The sequence below is a fragment of the Cajanus cajan genome, chromosome 11 (genome assembly GCF_000230855.2).
Source record: "Cajanus cajan strain Asha chromosome 11, NIPB_CcT2T_4, whole genome shotgun sequence".
Taxonomy (NCBI): domain Eukaryota; kingdom Viridiplantae; phylum Streptophyta; class Magnoliopsida; order Fabales; family Fabaceae; genus Cajanus; species Cajanus cajan.
Window position 1 is genome coordinate 22,981,636 of NC_138527.1, and position 21,603 is coordinate 23,003,238.

General features: G+C 32.1%; 2 protein-coding genes and 1 non-coding gene across 6 annotated transcripts; 2 read left to right on the top strand and 1 right to left on the bottom strand.

Moving 5' to 3' along the window:
• The first annotated feature begins 2,382 nt into the window (after positions 1 to 2,382).
• On the top strand, positions 2,383 to 11,273 carry LOC109790207 (putative phospholipid-transporting ATPase 9). Its single transcript, XM_020349321.3, has 11 exons — positions 2,383 to 3,774; positions 4,553 to 5,883; positions 7,117 to 7,227; positions 7,322 to 7,598; positions 7,686 to 7,774; positions 7,861 to 7,969; positions 8,410 to 8,622; positions 8,743 to 8,868; positions 8,975 to 9,073; positions 9,593 to 9,784; positions 10,268 to 11,273. Exons 1-11 carry the CDS (start codon positions 3,358 to 3,360, stop codon positions 10,898 to 10,900), a joined length of 3,597 nt encoding a protein of 1,198 aa, XP_020204910.2. The 5' UTR covers positions 2,383 to 3,357; the 3' UTR covers positions 10,901 to 11,273.
• A 2,484-nt stretch (positions 11,274 to 13,757) lies between these two features.
• TRNAM-CAU (transfer RNA methionine (anticodon CAU)) lies at positions 13,758 to 13,829 on the bottom strand. Its single transcript has one exon. It is a non-coding gene; the product is annotated as a tRNA-Met (tRNA).
• Positions 13,830 to 13,923: 94 nt separating this feature from the next.
• On the top strand, positions 13,924 to 17,514 carry LOC109790211 (RNA-binding CRS1 / YhbY (CRM) domain-containing protein). 4 transcript variants are annotated; one of them, XR_014430669.1, is made up of 7 exons: positions 13,924 to 14,440; positions 15,991 to 16,118; positions 16,228 to 16,453; positions 16,561 to 16,688; positions 16,801 to 16,902; positions 16,976 to 17,072; positions 17,161 to 17,514. XR_014430669.1 is itself a non-coding variant. In XM_083066783.1 (7 exons), the coding sequence occupies exons 1-6, from the start codon at positions 13,978 to 13,980 to the stop codon at positions 17,027 to 17,029; spliced, it is 1,059 nt and encodes a 352-aa protein (XP_082922909.1). In that variant the 5' UTR covers positions 13,924 to 13,977; the 3' UTR covers positions 17,030 to 17,072; positions 17,161 to 17,514. The 4 variants fall into 4 exon arrangements, 3 of the variants coding, with proteins under 3 accessions (XP_082922909.1, XP_029125449.1, XP_020204915.1); XM_083066783.1 differs by having other exon boundaries at positions 17,018 to 17,072; XM_029269616.2 differs by having other exon boundaries at positions 16,976 to 17,514.
• The last annotated feature ends 4,089 nt before the right edge of the window (positions 17,515 to 21,603 follow it).

Below are 21,603 nucleotides of genomic sequence, written 5' to 3' on the forward strand. Positions count from 1 at the left end.
ACAGACTTAGCAAGCAAAGCATTTAATGCAAAATCAAACGCATTAAATAAAAAAGATTTGTGTAGCCATGAACGAACATTTATCTGCACCAACGGAAAGCTCCACCTCAATGGACACATTCAAATTCAAACAATGGGAAGATTTATCACAAGGCTATAAATAACAAGACCTGAGAAGAAAAGAAAGAAGAAGAGAAGCAACAAGCAATAAGCAAAAACAAGCGTCAAAACAATCTCACCTCTCTTCTTGTTCAAAGTTGAATAGCTGTGTAAAACTAAAATAGTTTATCTTAGTGAGTGTAGAAATTACCTTATCCTCTTTGTGAGAGTTACATACACACTCTACACACATTCTTGTAAAACTAAGGTTGAAGACCTTAGTGAATGTAGAAACCATTTTATCCTCTCTATGAGAGTTACATACACACTCTAAACACATTCTTTTAAAACTAAGGTTGAATACCTTAGTGAGTGTAGAAACCATTTTATCCTCTCTGTGAGAGTCACATACACACTCAAAACATCTATCGTCTGTAAAGCCTGAAGAGGCTAGCAAAAGAATACTTGGAGAACCAAAAATGATTTAAGAATACTAGCGTCAGCAAGTGAAGTTGACGAACCAGGAGTGATTGAGAATACTCGGGCAACCAGAAGTGGTTTAAGAATACTAGCATCAGCAAGTGAAGTTGACGAACCAGAAGTGGTTAAGAATACTTGTAATCCGTTGTGATTAGTGAAACCCTTCAGTTGAAGGAGACTGAACGTAGCTCAGAACGAGTGAACCAATATAAAAACTCTGTGCACTGTTATTTAATTTTAGAAATGCAATTTTACTTATATTGATTTATCACACTAAGAAACTTTGTCCAATACTACCTATTCTCTAAACAATATTTAGATAAAGTTATATTTGTTTGACAAGGAAACCATTTTCGAACAGACAATAGATCTTCGGATGCAAGTTTTTTTTACCAATCTTACACTTGAAATATTATTTTCAGATGGAAAGTGGCACCTCTACGAAAACGTTTTTAAAATCCTTCGTTCACACACATTCAACCCCCCTTCTGTGTGTTTTTCATCTAACTTCAAATCAAGCAAATTCAACTGTAAGGAAGAGAAAAGAGGTGATTTGATTTAATAGAAGAAAGGAGAGAAAGAGTCTTTGGATTTTCCAAGAAACTTTTCTTTTAGTTTCTCTCTAATATTTTTAAAACATGAACTTATGAAGTTCATGTATTAAAAAAACTTATGTACCCTACCTTAACATGAAATTACTTAATTTTAACCAAAACTACCTTAAAAACAATTTAACTCTCATGAATTCCCATTGACCTCCAAAGTTCTAAAACAATAATAGTAACAACAAGTAATCATATATCACATGTAATTAATTAAAAAACTAAACACATACAATGCTACACTTGTTTAATTTTTTCTCCTAAAAATAATATTGTTGAAGGATAATTCTCACAAACATTATTTTTTAAAAAAAAGAATTCAGATTTATAACAAGTATAAAAGGAAATTGAAATTAATATGTAATTAAGAAATTATATAAATAAACATAAAAATGTAATTTAAGATAATTGAAAATATATATTTGTTGGCTAGTTGCATGTGAAATGTAACTCATAAGTCTTAATAGAGGAGATAAAATAATGAAAATTTCTAATTGAAAAATGAGGATAGTCCAAATTTTACATTTAAAATTAGAGAATCTATTTCACAATATATGATTTTGATAATTTTCTTAAATTAACAACTTATATAAAAAACTCATCTCTTAAAAACTTTTTATCACAAAAAATATTCTCATTCAAATACACTTGATTTTCATTAACTTTTTAAAGATAAAACTAATAGCCAGTTATACTATAGTTACAACAATTAAATATGGAAAAGAATCTTACGATTATGTTAATTTTGTTAGTTCATTTTTAAAAATAGACAATAATGTTAACTTTCATTACTATTTTGCATGCAATAATGGATTCTCTTACTTTAAAAGCAATCTTAAAAAAGTAACTATACAAAAAAATAGATTATTGTTACTAAATACTTTTACACCACTTCTGGATTCAGATGAATAAATACTTTTCATTTATGTGGAAAAAAAATACTTTTCATTCAATGCTTATTAATTTATACCTTAGTATAGTACTATTTAAGACCCTTGACCAAATCCAATTTTGCTTATGCACCCAATTATTTTTCTTTTTCCAATTTTGCTTAAAGTCAAACCCGTGTTTGGCTTCTTGTCTGTATTTCTATTATCGGGTGCTTGATTAGTTTCTATTATTTCGAATTACACCAAACATTGCATAAAATTAGTTATTTACTTAGTTATACACCAAAAAAACGTTATTTACTAAGTTGTCTTGTCTCTTCTTCTTTTGTGCATTAATTAGCTGTGAAGCTTCCTAGAGAGAGAGAGAGAGAGACTTGTCTAACACCATTGACGAGTTCCATAGCTTTCCCGCGAAATAGAGGAAAAAAACGACTAAAAATTTAACTACACAGCTTAATCTTTCTCTTTCTCTCTAGTCTCTACGTTCGTTTTCATCTTGTTTAATATTATTAATTTTATTTTTCGAGTTTTCTTCCCCTTCATTGAACTTTTGGATGCATCATTTTCCCATGGCACTGTGGAAAAGTGGCACGAGTTTGAATTCTTCGGAAGGGTAATGCGCGTCCACGGCATAATGCGAGATCCAATCCAAGTCTTTGTTCAACGCCGCTACCATTTTCACCTTACTATTATTCATCTTGTTTCACACTTTGAGGAATTATCAAACATGGTGATTTTTCACTCGTTGTTATTATTGTCGTCGTTGGCTTCCTCGAACATTCTGTTCCCAAGCTGATTCCTTGACCGGTTTTCTAGGCACCCTTTGACGTGTCTGTTTCTGGGTGTTTTCTGTTTTCTGCTTTCTGCATATATATACACAAATATCACGTTGCTGCTTTTCCTTGACAGTAGATATATCTATATTCTCTAGCATCTCTGAACCTTTCTGTTATTTTGGTGTCAGCTTTTGTAACCTTCTTCTTCTGTGATCAGAGTTTTTATTTTTTATTTTTGGGTTGATTTGTTTTCTTCAATTTCTTTGACCCTTAATTGGGTAGAGGGGTTTTGAGTTTCTGGGGTATTGAATAGTGGTTGTGGTTGAAGAGGCTGGGGTGCATTGAGGGTTTTATTTTGTTTTGAAACTTGAGAGTGAGTTTGGGTTTGACAAGTACTTGAGGAGGTGGTTAGTTTTGGTAGTTGTCTTTCGTGGGAGGTGTTTTGGGGTGGAGGCAGTAGTTTTTCTCTCTTGGGGCTTTTTCTTTGTGGTTGTGGATATTGGTGGATTGAATGGTAGACTTGGGGAGGAGAAGAATGAGGGGTGAAAGGAGAAGGAAGTTGCGTCTTAGCAAGATCTATTCATTTGCTTGTGGGAAGCAATCTCTCAAGGTGGATCATTCACATATTGGAGAGAGAGGGTATTCCAGGGTGGTGTTTTGCAATGAGCCAGGGAGCTTTGAGGCTGGGATAAGGAATTATGCTGATAATTCTGTGAGCTCCACAAAGTATAATGCTGTTACTTTCTTACCTAAGTCACTTTTTGAGCAGTTTAGGAGGGTGGCCAATTTCTTCTTTTTGGTAACTGGCATCTTGGCCTTCACTAAGCTGGCTCCTTATACAGCTGTCAGTGCTATCCTTCCTCTGATTGTTATTACTATAGCAACTATGATCAAAGAGGCTATTGAAGATTGGCGAAGGAAACAGCAGGTACTCCATTCTGTTTATACTCGTAGTGGCTAGAGTTTAGTTTAATTTTATTAACAGTGAAGTGCTTGAACCTTTTTGTCTTCCACCCTGCAGCACAACTGTGTGGATTCCATACGAATCTAATTGGTCTCTCCTCTTAAATTTGATTTGATTTATATTTTTTAGCAACTTATAGTGTCTGTAAACAATGCTTGGTGTGGCGGGTAGAGAGGATCCCATGGCTTGAAGAATATCAGTAATTTTTAAAAGAAATTTGTGGTTTTCTTGAAAGGTTGAGTTTTTTTTTTTTTTTTTTATGTTGGTGAAAGTTATTGGTTATAAAAGGATTCTTTATTTCCTTTTACAGTATGGCAGTCAGTTTATGGAAGATTCTGCATTCTTTGTTCAGATCCTTAACATGATTTGTTTGATGCAATTATTAAATTCTTTGTTCATAATCCAGTAGTTGTTAACATTATGTCCCTGATTCCAAGTTAAATTTAATGCAAGATTTGAAAATTCTTAATAATTTGATAAAATGACATTTTGATCAAAAACCAGAAAGGGCAAAATAGTGTCTATAATTTTTTTTTCTGCCATAATATTTCCTTGCGTTTGAATTCCTGTTGTCTGAGCTAATATGATTATGATTTTCAATTTTTTTTATGTTTAATTAAATATCTATTTGAAATTAAAGTAATAGAGCATTAGTTGTTTATATTTTATATTAAGAGAAACTAAAGCAATAATGATTTGCTTTGTTGGAGTTTATAACCTAGCTAGTGGAATCCTGCTGCAGGATATTGAAGTAAATAATAGAAGAGTTAAAGTGCATAAAGGACATGGAACTTTTGAATATACTGAGTGGAAGAATCTGAAGGTAGGGCATATAGTGAAGATAATGAAGGATGAATTCTTCCCTGCAGACCTCCTATTACTTTCATCCTGTTATGAGGATGCAGTCTGCTATGTAGAGACTATGAACTTGGATGGAGAGACAAATTTGAAGTTAAAACAAGGGTTGGAAGTAACCTCTTCCTTTCACGAGGACTTTCATTTCGGTGATTTTAAAGCTACAGTCAAATGTGAAGATCCAAATGCAAATCTATATTCATTTGTTGGGAGCATGGAGTATGAAGAACAACAATATCCCCTTTCTCTTCAACAACTTCTTTTGAGAGACTCTAAACTTCGTAACACAGATTATGTATTTGGAGCTGTCATCTTCACTGGTCATGACACGAAGGTCATTCAAAATTCCACTGACCCCCCTTCAAAGAGAAGCAAGGTTGAGAAGAAGATGGATAGGGTTATCTACTTCATGTTTTGCATTTTGTTTCTAATGGCAGTTGTTGGATCTATTTTCTTTGGCTTTACAACTAAAGATGACTTGGACAACGGAGTGATGAAAAGGTGGTATTTAAGACCAGATGATTCTACAATTTTCTTTGATCCTAAAAGAGCACCTGCTGCTGCTATATATCATTGTTTGACAGCCTTAATGTTATATGGTTTCTTCATTCCCATCTCATTATATGTTTCAATAGAAATTGTCAAAGTCCTTCAGAGCATCTTCATCAATCAAGATATCCATATGTACTATGAAGATGCAGACAAACCAGCCCATGCCCGTACTTCAAACTTGAACGAGGAACTTGGCCAAGTTGACACAATACTTTCTGATAAAACTGGAACTCTGACCTGCAACTCGATGGAGTTCATCAAATGTTCCATTGCTGGGGTAGCTTATGGTCGTGGTGTTACGGAGGTTGAGAGGACAATGAGTAGAAAAAATGGTCCTGCTTTGATTGACAACCTAGGGGAATCTCCCGACCGAAATGTACCCATCAAAGGTTTTAACTTTACAGATGAAAGAATAATGAATGGAAAATGGGTTAATGAGACTAATGCAGATATTATCAAGAAATTTTTTCGCTTGTTGGCTATCTGCCATACAGCCATACCAGAAGTTGATGAAGAGACAGGAAATGTCTCATATGAGACTGAATCTCCAGATGAATCAGCATTCGTAATTGCAGCGAGAGAAATTGGATTTGAATTCTATAAAAGGACTCAGACTAGTTTGTCAATGTATGAATTAGATCCAGTTTCCGGTGACAAAATTGAAAGGTCAGTTTTTATGAATTTATTTGTTTCTTTAGTAGCCACAGATTTTTAATGCTGCATTCTTCAGTTCTCAACAACAAAAAATGTTTTAAGCAGAAATCTCACTGAAAAACGCACATGCAATTGCATGTTAACAAGTCTTGTAATAACAGACACTAATTTCAATAAGAAGTGTTTGGAAGTAGCTACTCTTAGATTCTGATGCTGATCTAGTCAATAGATTGTAGGCTCATAGCTGCACGGGGATGTTTAGTTTGATATTGATATTTTTCAACTCCTAGAATGACTGACCAAATAGACTGAAGTTGCTTACAAAATAGGTGGATTAGTGTTTTGGATCTGTGGATTCCATAGAAGTTTTTGTTTAAAAGCTGCCTCAGTTATGGTCACCCCTACTCTGCCTTAGTTGTGACTGACCTCTTTGGAGGATAGTTTAATTGCAGCCTCAAGAATGGTGGTTAAGTCTCACATTAACTAAAAATATGATTTAAATAGAATTTATCAAACATGGAAAATCCTCATCTTACAAGTTGGTTTTGTGAAGTTGAATGAGATCCTAAGCCCAATTACTAAGATGGTATCAGAATTGATCCTAGATCCATTGTTAGGCAATCTGCATTTGCCACACTCCAAGGCTGGTAGCCCTGGGTGTGAAAGGGAGGGTTGGAAGGCCGCCTTAAATGCGATCACTTTTAGCACACCTTAGTTGCACATGGATGTTGAGTCTGATTGATATTTTTCAACTCCTAGAATGACTGACCAAGTAGACTGAAGCTGCTTACGTAGTAGTTGAATTTGAGTTATAGATATGTGGATTCAACAGATGTTTTGATATTGTTTTAAAACATAAATGGTGGAAATAATATTTAGTTAAAAATTAGAAATGGGCTAGTCCTAACTTGACCCCTAAAGATAGGTCAAGAAGGGGAGTATTTTCCAAGCCTTCTAAGGAATATTTTGGCCATATTTCTTACTGATGTGAAACATCTTAACAGTTAATGTGGATGAAAAACTGGTTAAACTTTTTTCCCTAGCCATCTCTTCCACTTGTATTTTGTCATGGTGTTTGAAATTATAGATTTCACATTATACATTATTACAAATGCTGCATGCTAACTCCTAAAATAACTTTTAAAATGCGTTATTCCTAATGCAAATATTGTTGTCCTACTGCTTTTTGGAATCCAAAGAATGCAGAATGCATCATATATACACTTATCTAATTTCTTTTTTCAGGACGTACAAACTTCTCAATGTTTTAGAATTCAATAGCTCAAGGAAGCGAATGTCAGTCATAGTGAAAGATGAAAAAGGAAAAATTTTGCTACTCTGTAAAGGGGCTGACAGGTTTGTGATAAACTAACATGTAACCATAATATTTTGGAGTTCTTACATTTGCATTTAACCCTATTGACCTGCTTTTTGTCATGTTTTCATGCAGTGTCATGTTTGAGAGGCTTGCCAAGGATGGGAGGGAGTTTGAAGAGAAAACCTCAGAACATGTGCATGAATATGCTGATGCAGGTCTAAGGACCCTGATCCTGGCATATCGTGAACTTGATGAAAACCAATACAAGGAGTTTGATAGTAAATTTTCTCAAGCAAAAAATTCAGTTAGTGAAGATCGGGACACACTGATTGAGGAAGTATCAGACAAGATTGAGAGGAATCTAATTCTTCTTGGTGCCACTGCTGTAGAGGACAAGCTCCAAAATGGGGTGAGTTAGGAAAAAGAAATGTTTAGATATGTAAATTTATCAGCTGAAACTGGATTCGAAATGATGCTTCCCATATTGCTTTTCTAGGTTCCTAATTGCATTGACAAGCTTGCCCAGGCCGGAATTAAGATCTGGGTTTTGACTGGGGATAAAATGGAGACTGCGATCAATATTGGGTATACTTAGTGATTATACCTTCTTAACATTGGCTTCAGCTTTAGAAATACTTCTTAATATGTCTGACATCAATATACAATTGCAGTTTTTCTTGTAGTTTACTTAGACAAGGAATGAAGCAGATTATTATTCATTTGGAAACTCAAGAAATTCAATCATTGGAGAAAGCGGGAGACAAGGTGGCCATTGCCAAGGTAAAATAAATTGCAACCTTTAGTTTTTATATATAATGATGTAGTTTGCATACTATGTGTAATTGGATGTTAACAAAGTGATTATGTTATTATAATATACCAATATGGTCTTCTTACATGGAGAGTTGATGCATGCTGGCGATTTGAACTTATATGTCATGAATTCTTGCATTCAAGTTTTGCTAACCAAGCATCTTGACAGAGTGATATTAGTAATTCCAAAACTGCATTTGCATGGCATTGTTCACTTTTGTTTGTAAGATGCAAGAAGTACCATGAATAGATTCTGTTATTCTGTTTCTTTCCTTTTGTTTTTACACATTAAAACCTTTCTTTGCCTGTCTAATGTGTTGGAATGTATTGCTTGGTGTGTAAGTATCTTAATAAAACCAGAGTTAAGAGTTGAGTTTCTGATGTTTTTACGCTGATTCATTTACTAGGCTTCAAGAGAAAGTATCCGCTATCAAATATCTGAAGCTGCTCAACAGCTTACTGCCTCCAAAGGAACCCCTCAGCAAGCATTTGCTCTAATTGTTGATGGAAAATCACTCACTTATGCCCTAGAGGACAATACAAAGAATATGTTTCTAGACCTTGCAGTTCGATGTGCATCCGTTATCTGCTGCCGTTCGTCACCGAAGCAGAAGGCTCTTGTATGTTTCAATCTGTTGTGTTTCTTCTCTATTTGATATCACGTCTTCATTTTTGTTTCAATTCTGACAATGATTTCGGTTAGCTTTTAAAAGTAATATTTTTTGGTTCCTGTCTTAAAGGTCACCAGACTAGTCAAATCTGGAACTGGAAAAACTACATTAGCTATAGGTGATGGAGCTAATGATGTGGGAATGCTTCAAGAAGCTGATATAGGGGTTGGCATCAGTGGCGTTGAAGGAATGCAGGTAATCAGAAAATTGATCAACTATTCATGTTTTGTTCTTTAATTTGTTATTGCTTCCTATTTTCTATTACAACTTTCTGAGTTCCTTCTCATATCTTTTCTCTCAGGCAGTTATGTCTAGTGATATTGCAATTGCACAGTTTCGTTATTTGGAAAGATTACTTCTTGTACATGGACATTGGTGTTACCGAAGGATCTCATCAATGGTATTGCCACTCTTATACCCACATAGAAACATTCTAAAGATTATGGGGATTTTGGGAAGTTTGCAAAAATAGATATCAAAGTGCAGCGGCACCATCTTTTAAATATATGGGGTTTGGTAACTGGGTATATTTTAAAAAGTTGGTTCTTATAATAAAACTAGTTCTTAAATCTTCCATTTTCCCATTTTTCTCCTTCAGCTAGATCTTAGGTCATTCATCCAAAGGTCAATAAGTATATATATATTTTTTCCAATTTAAATTAGAATTTACAAGACCTGGTTTAAAAAAATTTATTTGAATGCAAGTTAAACTTAAAACTAGAAAGAAAAAAAAACCTAAATTTATGTCTGGATATTTTAAACAATTCTAAATGGCTAAACCTGTTTCAAGAGTTGCCAAACTTATTCATATGCCATAAAGGATAATCTGAAGCCTTTTATATTTATATTGACTTGTTATTTCTTCTTGATAATCTGAAACCTTTTGGTATTTATAATGACTTGTTCTTTCTTCTGACAGATATGCTACTTTTTCTACAAGAACATCACATTTGGCTTTACTTTATTTTTATATGAGGTGTATGCATCCTTCTCTGGGCAACCTGCATACAATGACTGGTTTTTGTCTCTCTACAATGTCTTGTTTTCATCACTTCCTGTGATTGCTCTCGGGGTCTTTGACCAGGATGTGTCTTCTCGGTACTGTCTGAGGGTAAGCTTTTTGTTAGTTTTCATTCTACAGCATGCTATTCCGTTTCTTATAGTTGTTATGAAATGATATTTTTCCTTATTCTGTTGTAAAAAAAAAAAAATAGTGTGCTGATTGATGGAAGAGTAGAGAGAACCAACCATAAAAAAGCTAACAAAGCCTAGCATAGCAATAATTCATATGATTACATCTACATTACTATTAGAACTAATTCAACCAGTAGTAATTGTTTTTTAGATTTTACTCTTTCCTAGTGGCATTTAGTTGCATCATGATATTGATATGATGATATCACTTAGGATGCACATTGTAGAGGGTAGCAATAATGTTAAAACACAGAAGTCACTTATATATAATATTACAACATAAATAAGCCCCCTTTGACTGTGTCCAAAGTAAAACAGTATGCATTGATTTACTTTTATCTGGGGCTCCTGGTACACTTACCTGATGATCATTCGATGTTATTTGCATTTAATATGGCAGTTTCCTATGTTGTATCAAGAAGGCGTGCAGAATGTCCTCTTTAGCTGGCGTCGAATACTCAGCTGGATGCTCAATGGCTTTATTAGTGCTATAATAATTTTTTTCTTCTGCACAAAGGCAATGGAGATTCAAGCATTTGATGAGAAGGGAAGAACTGCTGGGAGAGATATACTCGGAGCAACGATGTTTACATGTGTGGTTTGGGTTGTGAACTTGCAGATGGCACTTGCTATAAATTACTTCACCTTGATTCAACATATTTTGATCTGGGGCTCTATTGCTCTTTGGTACCTTTTCCTTATAGCTTATGGAGCAATGTCTCCCAGCTTTTCAAAAAATGCTTACAAAGTCTTCATTGAAACTCTTGCTCCATCTCCTTCCTTTTGGATTATTACAGTGTTTGTGGCGATCACAACACTTATCCCATACTTCACTTTCTCAGCAATACAGATGAGGTTCTTTCCCATGTATCACGAAATGGTACAGTGGATAAGGCATGAGGGAAAGACAAATGATCCTGAATTTGTCGCTATGGTGCGCCAAGTGTCATTGCGGCCAACAACTGTTGGTCCGACAGCTCGCTTGGCAGCTAAGGATAATGACTTGAGAGACAGTGTCACTAACCATGGATAGTATATTTTGACATATTCTTCTTTCAACAGTCAAATGATGTAGTTTGTGTATGCCACCTTTATGTGCCTATATTTATGGAATTGCTTACTGGCTCTTCTCAACCAGAAAGTGATGTTGCTTTTGCTTACATCCATTTAACTTCCATGGTAATGGCGTGGTGCACACAACCAAAGCATCATTTGGCTGTGAAGTTGGGCAGATCAATAAAAATGTATACCTATTTTTTGGCCTTTTGAGGCTGTACAGTGTTAATTTATAGTCTGCTTTGTGTATCATATATGGTAGCAGTTACTGTGTATAGCGAAAATTCTTTGTAGACTATATAGCATAGCTTCTTATTATAGAAACCAGTGCTTTCATTCCTTTTCAATAATTCTTTTATTGCACTTATAATCTGATGTTGAGTTTTTATTTTGAGATTTTCAAGGGTTCAGATCCCACCCTTAATTTTATTAAATTATTACTTTATAGTAAAATTTATTGAATGAATAGGATCCGATCCAGGGAAAATATCACTGGAGAGGATCCATTTCCCTTCAACTCAAGTAGGGCACCGACACTTATATATAGCCCAAATTTCAATGCTATAATGTATGTATTAATTTCAAAATATTTTGAGTGAGTACATGTTTTTTTCTTAAGCATATACCCCACTCAAGATATTGTAATTGTTGGCGATTAAGATTTTTTTACTGTGATAATTAACTATTTTAAAATCTTTGTAGTTTTCTTGCTTGTAAGTTTGGTTAAAAGTTTTAATGATCAGGAAAAGTAAGTTGTGTAGGTAAGTAATATTTGCTTTTTAGCTTAGTCGTATTTTGTTGTTTGTTTTATCTAATTAGAGGTTAGTCAGTTTTATTATTTAAGTATTTGTTGTAAATACTCTCGGTGTGTGATGTTGTAGATTTTTTAATTTGAATCTCTATATTTGTTTTAGTCATATCTTTTATTTTCATTTTTTGTTTCCGATATCAAGAGTTTCATTGATTTTTAAGAGCTTGCGAGAGAAAAAAAAAAACAACAAAAAAAACAAAAAAAAACCTTCAAATACAAAAATGTCTTCCAACAATAATTCTTTACCTTTACTTCCTATATTTGTTGGTGAAAATTATCACTTGGGGATGGCAAAAATGAGGATTTATGTCAGAGTTCAAAGTTTGTGGGTTATAATGAAAAATGAAAGTAATTCACCTCCATTACTCCATTACTCCATTACTAAAAATCCAATAATAGCTTAAATGAAGAGTCATAATGATGATGTGACAAAAGAAGGAAAAGTTCTTGCTATTATATAGACAACACTACATAATAATGTATTTGTCAAGATTTTGACTCTTGAAATTGCAAAAGAGGCATGAGATAAGTTACAAGAGGAGTGCTGAGGGAGTGAAAGAACATAAATAATGCAGGTGTTAAATCTAAGGAAAGAATTTGAAGCCATAAATTAGCATTTTCTTCCATCATTAAAGATCTTTTTCGTTTAATCGCTTGCAAAACATTCACAAGTTATATAATTGATATTTGATAAAAAAAATTATTTTCTTTAAGAGAAGAGATTTTGGATTTAAACCTCTCTGAAAGATACACTAAGATTTTCTCCACAACTCTTTAATCATTAAATTTTTCACCAAATAATTTAATTTTGGTCACAACCTTCAAAAGTCTTGTTACTAAAATCTTTGATAAATTCACTTTCTTTCATAAGTTGTAAATATTTACAATTCTATAAGTATCTTTTTTTTTTTTTTGTCTATACTGTACGCATATATTTTCATACATTCTTAATATGGTAGATAATGCACATTGGATGTGTGATAATTACTTGTGAAAAAAAAAACTATTTTAAATTTTTAATACATAAAAAATAAAGAATATTTCAAATTTGAGTTTCCTAAATAGGTTGTCGAAAAGAATTAATTTTTAATCATCGGTTAGTATTATGTATAAATTAAAATTCTATTTGCATTTTGTACTTATATTAAGAAATAAATATATTATTATTATTTATAATTAAATTGAATCACGATTGATTTAAAAGAAAAAGATAGCATAAAAGTCCACTAAAGTAAAATAAATTTACTGTCTTGCATAAATCAAATCAATAGTTTGAAAATGGGATATATCTATATGCTAGAATACAAATTATATAAAACTAGTAAACTAGTATTTTAGCTTAGAGAATATACAGATTAAATGTTTAATATGTATAATTAAAATTTAAAAATAATTATGTATATAAATAAATATAATATTTGAATATATAAATTATATTTAAAATTTTGAACAAATAAATATTTTTAAATATATAAATTATATTTTAAATTTATGATATTATAATATTATTTTTAATTATTAATAATTTATTTTATAAAATTAAAAATTAAATTATAAATAATTATAAAATTCAATTAAATATAAAAGTGAAAGAGTGTCTAAAAATTCTATCGTCAAAGAAAATTTTTTAAAAATATTCTTGTACAAGATAATAATTCATATTTTATATATAAAAAGTTAATATAAAAGTTTAAAATATCTCTTATCATATATTATTATCAAATAAATTTATAAATCACACTTTACAGAAGGAATTCAAACGAAAAGCAATAAAAAATTTGATTTTAAATTGATTTCACCTTTTTCTCATGATTAATTCAAACAGATAATGAAAGAAAAAAAAAAAAACATATTATTTTTGTCAGAGAAATGTAATTATTAGGTTAATGTAGGAATTAATTATTTTTTTTAAAGGGTTAATCCAATATCCAAACGTAAAAGAAAGTGAAATTAATTTGTTTTATCAGTTTTACTTTTCTTTTATCATAGTTACCTAATAAAAGTGAGAAAAAGAACAAAACCCTATCAGAGCCTGGTTTCGATCCAGGGACCTGTGGGTTATGGGCCCACCACGCTTCCGCTGCGCCACTCTGATTCTTGTAAGCATTTCGGTCTAAAACATATAACACTCAATACTTTTCCTTAACACATTTCCATTGCTATGTTATATATTTGCACAATTGCGCGCGTTGTTACGCTCCTTTCATTAACCAAAACGACGCGTTTTGCTCCAACCTCGCGTAATGCGGAACCACATTTTCTGCTTCTCGAGGCGTCGTTTACCACTCGTCCACCGTCGTTTCCTCCGCCACTTCATTTCCGGCGACCTGTACGACCCGCCGTTTTCCCCTTCTCCGAAACCGCAGAAAGCGAAGAAGAAGAAAATTTCCGAAAACGATAGAAACGAAGCTCCGAAAGTTCCTCTTAAATCGGAGCTTCCATTCGACTTCAGGTACTCTTATTCGGAGACCGGCCCGTCCGTTCGGCCCATCAGCTTCCGCGAATCGCCCAAATTCTCCCCGTTTGGGCCGGGCCGCCTCGACCGGAGATGGACCGGTGTTTCCGCCCCGGTTCACCACGAACCGGACCGGAAGAGAATCGAGGGGGAGCGAGAAAGGGTCCTCGGAGCGCCGCTTAGCGAGGAGGAGGTGGCGGAGCTTGTCGAACGCTACCGTCACAGTGACTGTTCCAGGCAAATGAATTTGGGTATCTTCTAATTTTCTCTCAACTATTATCATTGTTACAAGAAAGAACAAAAATGCAAAAGTTTTTTTTAAAAAAATAATTAAAAAAATTCTGTCACTTTGATTCCTACATTTAATAGACGTTATATTTGTCCTGAAACTAAAATTTAATAAATAAATTTGTAAATTGATAATTACATTAGTCTAATATTTTAAAAAGAATAGTGTAATTAAATTGACTATTTGAATAATAGTTAAATTTAGAGATTTATTTGATATTAAGGATTTATTTGGCATTTTTTGTTTTAGGGAGTAAGGTAACACTTTAAAGACCATGAATTTTTCCTTGTATATACTGGTGCATTAAAGACACTTCCTGTATTTGTAATAAAAGAAAATGAAAGTGAGTGGTTAATAGTAAGTGGATGTGACGAGTTTTTGTTTAGTTGTAGTTACAAGAGTAGGTTTTGAGAAAAATAGTAAAGAAAGTAATTTGAGAGATGATTTTAAGGATAAAATTGTCTAAAATAATGTGGTTATCAAAAAGGATAATCTGCTTTATGTAGATGGTATAGATTCCGGTGTTAGTACAATGTTGGATATGCTAGTGGAAAAGCTTGAAGATGGGGAAAATGTGAACCTAAAATGAATTTAGTTCTGATTCTGTCAATTAATTAGAAATTATTTTTAAAATAATTATCACAAATTTTTTTTTAGTAATTTTATCATACATGACAGTTTATGATTGGATTGTAGTTTAAAAAATCTTTAAACTCTTAATGTACTGCTTGCTAATTAAATTCTTGTAAAACGTCTGTTGGCTGCTTATGTGAATGATTTGTTTTTTTTTTTTGTTTATTATTGCTGTTACTCGTATCAATTTTTCTTTCTTATGTTTTTGTCCACTTAATTTGGGAGTTTATGTGCTTATTTTAAATTGAGGTTATTGAACTTACTTGATTTGATTTAGTAAGGGCTGCACCTTTTGGAAAAAAAAGTAAGGAATTGTAGCTGTTGATTATTAACGGCCAAAATTCTGATAAGATTTAAATTTAAATACAAATAAATTTGTAACAAATTGCAGGGCATCAAACTTAAAATTTAGAGTTGAAGTTAACATTCAATTTATGTGGTAGTTTCAAACAGAAATATAGGTGTACGAGATTTGTGGTTGGCACTATCTTTAATGGCATTGGTAGTCAGGGTTATTGGGTTGAGTGATGGTGGAGGACTACAGTGTAGAAGAAAGAAGAAGAGGATGGAGAGAAGGAAGAACTTTTACGAAAATTAGAGAATTTATAAAATTATTTATCAATAACTTTTAGCTTTAAAGTAGCTATAGGTTTAATGTATTTTTTTTTTAAATTATCAAACAACTTTAATTTTACTTTGGAAGTTCTTATTTCTAACTTCAACTTTAACAGTTTTAAGCTAAAAAAATTGAGCCAAACACTATCTAAGAGTTATGATGCTTCACTTTTCTATCTAAAAGGGCATTTAGAGGAGTCAAATTCTTTATTTTATATAGATGAGTTCTTAAGCAATTAGCTAATGATCTTTGTGTTGTGCTAGGGAAGGGGGGAGTCACTCACAACATGTTGGATGACATCCATAACCATTGGAAGAAGGCTGAAGCTGTGAGGATTAAGTGCTTGGGTGTGCCAACTCTTGACATGGACAATGTTTGCTTCCACCTTGAGGTCAACATTGTTGTTTTGAACCTTTAAAACGTTGATACGTTGATGATTCTGATCTAAACTCCCAGAATGCATTTCTTTTCCTCTGAGGTGTGTGTTGCTGTGTCCACAGGACAAGTCTGGTGGGAAAGTTATCTACCGCAACATTAATATACTGCTTCTGTACAGAGGACGAAATTATGATCCTAAGAACCGTCCAGTTATTCCTCTCATGCTGTGGAAGCCTTATGCACCTATATATCCTAGGCTTGTGAAGAATGTAATCGAGGGTTTGACATATGAGGAAACAAAAGAAATGAGAAACAATGGATTGAATTCACATCCTCTGATGAAACTCAGTAAGTGAATTATAGTGTAGTAGAGGCTTACAAAAGTTTGCTTTTTGGTCCAAATTTAGTTCAAAGATTGGATTGGTACAGATGCTAAATTGTGGTTCAATATTCAGCTAGAAATGGTGTTTATGTGAATGTGGTGGAGAGGGTGAGGGAAGCTTTGAAGGCTCAGGAGGTTGTGAGACTGGACTGTACACATGTGGGAACAAGTGACTGCAAAAAGATTGGAGTGAAGCTAAGGGTATGTCTAATTGTCTATGGAATCATAAAATTCAGTGTTTTCTCTGTTTTTATGTTGAAGTTAAAATGCGCATGTGGTGCTTGAGCATTTAATGGTGTACATGTTACTGCAGGATTTAGTGCCATGTGTCCCTATCTTGTTCAAGGATGAGCAGATAATCCTCTGGAGAGGAAATTTCGATGAAGAGCAGCCTTCAGATTCACAATGCCAGCAAGTAATGCAAAGTTGATCTTTGTTGTTAAAATTACAATATGGTACCACTCATACAGGATTTCTGGCTTTTGTAGTTGACGGTCTTTATGGTAGTTGATTATTAAACATATTTTCAGCTACGTTGTTGATACAAAGTGCATGTACTTAGGATCCTCATGCACCATGGCACGGGTAAGATTGTGGACTAGACATTCTTGATCATGTAATTACAAGTCCTCGTTTCCCTTATTACTGAAATGTTCTGGGAATAATTGTCTAGTCCTGTGATACGTGAGACAGCTTGTGGAACCTATTCAAAACAATACTTTTCTGCTGAAGAAAGGATTGGCCGGGGATCAAGACAAGTACTTTCCATACACATTTTGAGTGGTCATTCAGTACATAATAAAGCCAATGGATTGAAGAAAGGATTGTCTTTTTCTTGGAGAGGATTTTTTCATTTTCTGGAATGGTTTCAGTTTCAGGCTTTCAGCTTATGAAGTTGTAGTATTTTCAAAAGTCACCAAGGTCCGAGGTGTTAATAATTTAGGCTAAGCTAGCCTCTTTGTTGCAAATGACTTCCCGTATGTCTTTATTTCAGCTTTTAAATGAAGAATTTAATGTGATGACACAATTGGAGTTTCATATTTTCAAAATTTTATTATGTTTATGTTATAACACCCTTACGACTATTATCAGATATACAAACATTTATTTTGAAAATAAAAAATTTAAATAAATTTTCTTATATTTAATTTAATTCAAATTGACGGATAATTATAAAATTATTTTATATGTTGATTTAAATTGATAAAAAAAAGTATCAAATAATTTTTAAAATTTTCAAAAAAATTTTAATTTGATTTATGCATTAAGAATTTTAAACTTAACGGTTGAATCATTAAAATTTGATTTAAAACATGAATGATTAAACAAAGTAAGTTTAAGTAAATTTATTCATAGTGTTTTTTTCTCTCTCTCTTTATATATATATATATATAAGGATTGTTAATAAACTCTCACCAATTTTTCAGTTAGAATTTGTTAGTAACCAATACAAAATTTTAGACCAAACAAAGTCTTGTATTTTAATAAATTTACTATTGGGGTAATATAGTAACTAATTATTTATTCTTTTTTAAAAAAAATATATAACTCATTTCTCTCTCTTGTTCCGTTCATTATCTTTTTTCCTCTATTTAGTTCTCTCTCCTCTTTCATTTTACTAGAATGTTTGTTCTTTTTTTTTCTTCACTACATCCACGTCATCCTTTGTCTCTTTAAAATAACTTTGAATTAATATAAATTGAAGAAAACTAAAATTGAAACTAGAAGAACCAACAAGTATCTAACTTGCTTTTGCATAAACTCATCTACTATATTTGCATTCACTACAAACACCAAAGTGGCCAAAATTTTTGCTATTAACATTGACGTAATGTTATCATTTATTAATAGAAAAAGAAATTATGAGAGACAAGAGAAAAGAGGGAAAATGAGTTAAAGAAGGGAGTTAAGAGGAGAGAGAAAAATGGTTTTTTTAAAATAAATTAAGTTTTAAATTAGTATAATATCCTTAATATAAATTAATTAAATAAAAAAATTTACTGGTTTTATTGTTTTAAAATTTTGGTGTAGGTTGCTGACATACTCTAACTAAAGAATATGTGAGAGTATGTTAACAATCCTCTCTCTATACATACACATGTTAAGGTGAGATGTTTCCCACTCTTTTTTATTTTTGTTGTACTTTTATTGAATGCTTTGTAGGTGATGATCATCATGACGATGATGCAGGTGATGAGACATGAGCCTTGTAGGACATCATCATGTTGTACTTTGATAGGATGTGACATCGAGATGCTTCTATTAGAACTTTGATTTCTTTGAATTTCCTTTAAGATAGGATTCATATTAATTACTTTGGATTCATGTTAGTTATTCTAAACTTGTAATGGTGATATGCAACCACGTGACTTTTAATTAGTAGTTATAAGAAACTATTTTCCGTTATTTTATAGTTACATGAGACTTATTTGAATTTATGTTTTTCTTAATATTGGTACTGACATAGGCATAAAGGATGTCATATTTAGTAGTATCAAAGCCAAGTTGACTCAAATCGAACGTGTGTGTTATGTGTCATGATTGCATCTTCTGTGTGTACTATGATAATGTGTTATGAGGATGTATGATGATAATGTGTGATGATGATGTGTGATGACAATGTATTACCTCTTGATTTTAATAGACTACTTGATGTTGATATGTTTGCTCATTGTGTATTAGTAGTATAGTTGGTAGAAATGATAGTGTGATCACTAATGCTTCAAGTATTAGCATGAGCAATATAAATTGATAGACTAGGAGGTGCACCTAGTTAGTTAGAGAGGTTCCAATATCATAGTCTACCCTTGTTTAGAAGAGGATATGACCCTGATTTAGAAGAGGATATGACCCTGATGTAGCAATGGAGTGATTGACTAAAGTAGAGAAGATTTTTAAGGCTAAGAAATGTCTTAAAAACAAAAGAACGTACAAAATCAAAAGAAGCAAAATAATTTATTATGTGAATTATTAGGAAGTAGAGGCTTCCAAAATGTTACTTTTTGGTCCCAATCTAGTTTAAAGTTATCTTGAATTGGTCCCAATCCATCAATTCAACTTGATAGTTGTTACTAGGTTGATTGACTATTGTAGTCGATGGTCTTTATATGTGGGAGTTTATTATTCAATATGTTACAGTGACTTTGTGGGTATAATGTGCATTGTGCTCTTGGGATCCTCATGTTGATCATGTAATAAGAAATGTTTTATGTTACAAGAGTTGTTTACAAAGCCAAGTACAAAAACAATCTTATTGTTTCTTATTGGCTGAAGTTTTTTTTTAATCACTAAGAAAAGTAATTCAATATGTCATAAAGTTTCACATCATTTAAGAGTCAAAGACAAGGTCTTCATAAACATTTTCCTTCTTTAATCCATCTAGACATCTTTTTAATGACAAAAAACGTGACGGTTCAACAAGTTTTAAAATAAACAATATCTCGATGCAATATCTTTAATGATTCTAACAAACTTGAGATCAAAACATTGACAATGATAGAATATGGGTCTAGACAACTCTTATTCCTTAGTCTCAACGGCAAGTTTGTCCTAGTATGTCAAAAAATCTCACATCTCTTTAAATGTGAGTCTCTTAACTCACCAAGATGCCTACAACGATGGCAATCAAAATCAAATTTAAGTCTTCGTGTAACTACTCCAATCTAATCAATACAAGTGGTGAAGAAAAAAGAGGAATTTTGTCAAAAACCATGGAGATTCATTGGTTTACAAGAGACATGTGCTACCTTAGACAACATGGTACCTATTCAAAGCATTACTTTTCTTCTGAAGAAAGGAATGGCCAAGGAACAAGAAAAGGAGTGGTCTTGCACATATTTTTTTAGTCTCATTCACTATTCTGTTTATAATAAAGGCATTGGAGTGAAGAAAGAATTGTCTTTTCTACTGGAGGCTCTTTTCACATCATCCAATGGTTTCAGCTTCTGCAGTAGTAGCATGTTCAAAGTCAGCAAGATCAATGGTGCTCATAATTTGGACCAAGCTAGCCTCTTTATTGCACACGACTTCTTGTCTATCTTTGTTTCAGCTAGGCAATGGATTGTGGTTGGTACTATGTTTGCATTTAAAATGGATTATGGAGAACTACACGTGATGATACATTAGAATATTATTATACTTATATTGTAGTTGGTTTGGTGGATTTGAAAAGAAATTAAAAATAAAATAAAGGAAACAAAAACCAACTCTTACGTAAAAGAAGGTTTGCAAGTAGCATAAACTCAATCTCATGCAGATGCGAGCATAAAGTTATTATTCAGTGGCTGAGGAAGGGAATATATAAGAATAAGATCATATCACACAATTTACTCTTTAAGAGGTCAAACTTTAGTCAAGTAATCTGCACAACCATTGGTTTACAACAACAACACGAGAATATTTTTATTTATATTTTAACTAAGTAGGTTAGTATGAACAATGCATATATTAAATACTTATTATATGTAATGACTAAAATTTTTAATAAATTGTATAAAAAATAAATAATTTGTTTGAATATATAGATTATATTCATAGATATTTTTAAATATATAACTTATATTTTATATTTATAATAAATAATTTATATCGTAACACCAAATTATTTTTATTTATTGATAATTTATTTTTAATATATTAAAATTTAATTTATAAATAATTATAACAAATAAGAACTGAATTAGATAAAAAAAAAAAAAAGTTAAAAGAATTTTTAAAACTTTGAAGAAAAACTTTTAAAACTATTCTCACACAAGATAATCATTTGTATTTAATATATAAGATCAAGATTATATAGAAAAAATAAGAAAATGAATTTGGTTTCTCTTGTTTATTGATTGTAAGACTCGTTAATGTATTTTTTTTTTTTGTTTAATATAATTTTATCATATTACTTAACAATATACTAAGATTGGAGTAAAAAAATAATAATATACTAAGATCTTAATTTAGAATAAGTGTTTCAATGATGGAGTAGTAGAGCACATAAAGCTCTAGGAGATGTTTGTTTCAAGTAATCTTTTGGTATTCTCATAAATATGTAGGTGAAAATATCTATTGACATGTGTGGTAGAAAGTTACAAACATATATTCTTATGTTTTATTTTCTTTCAAAGCA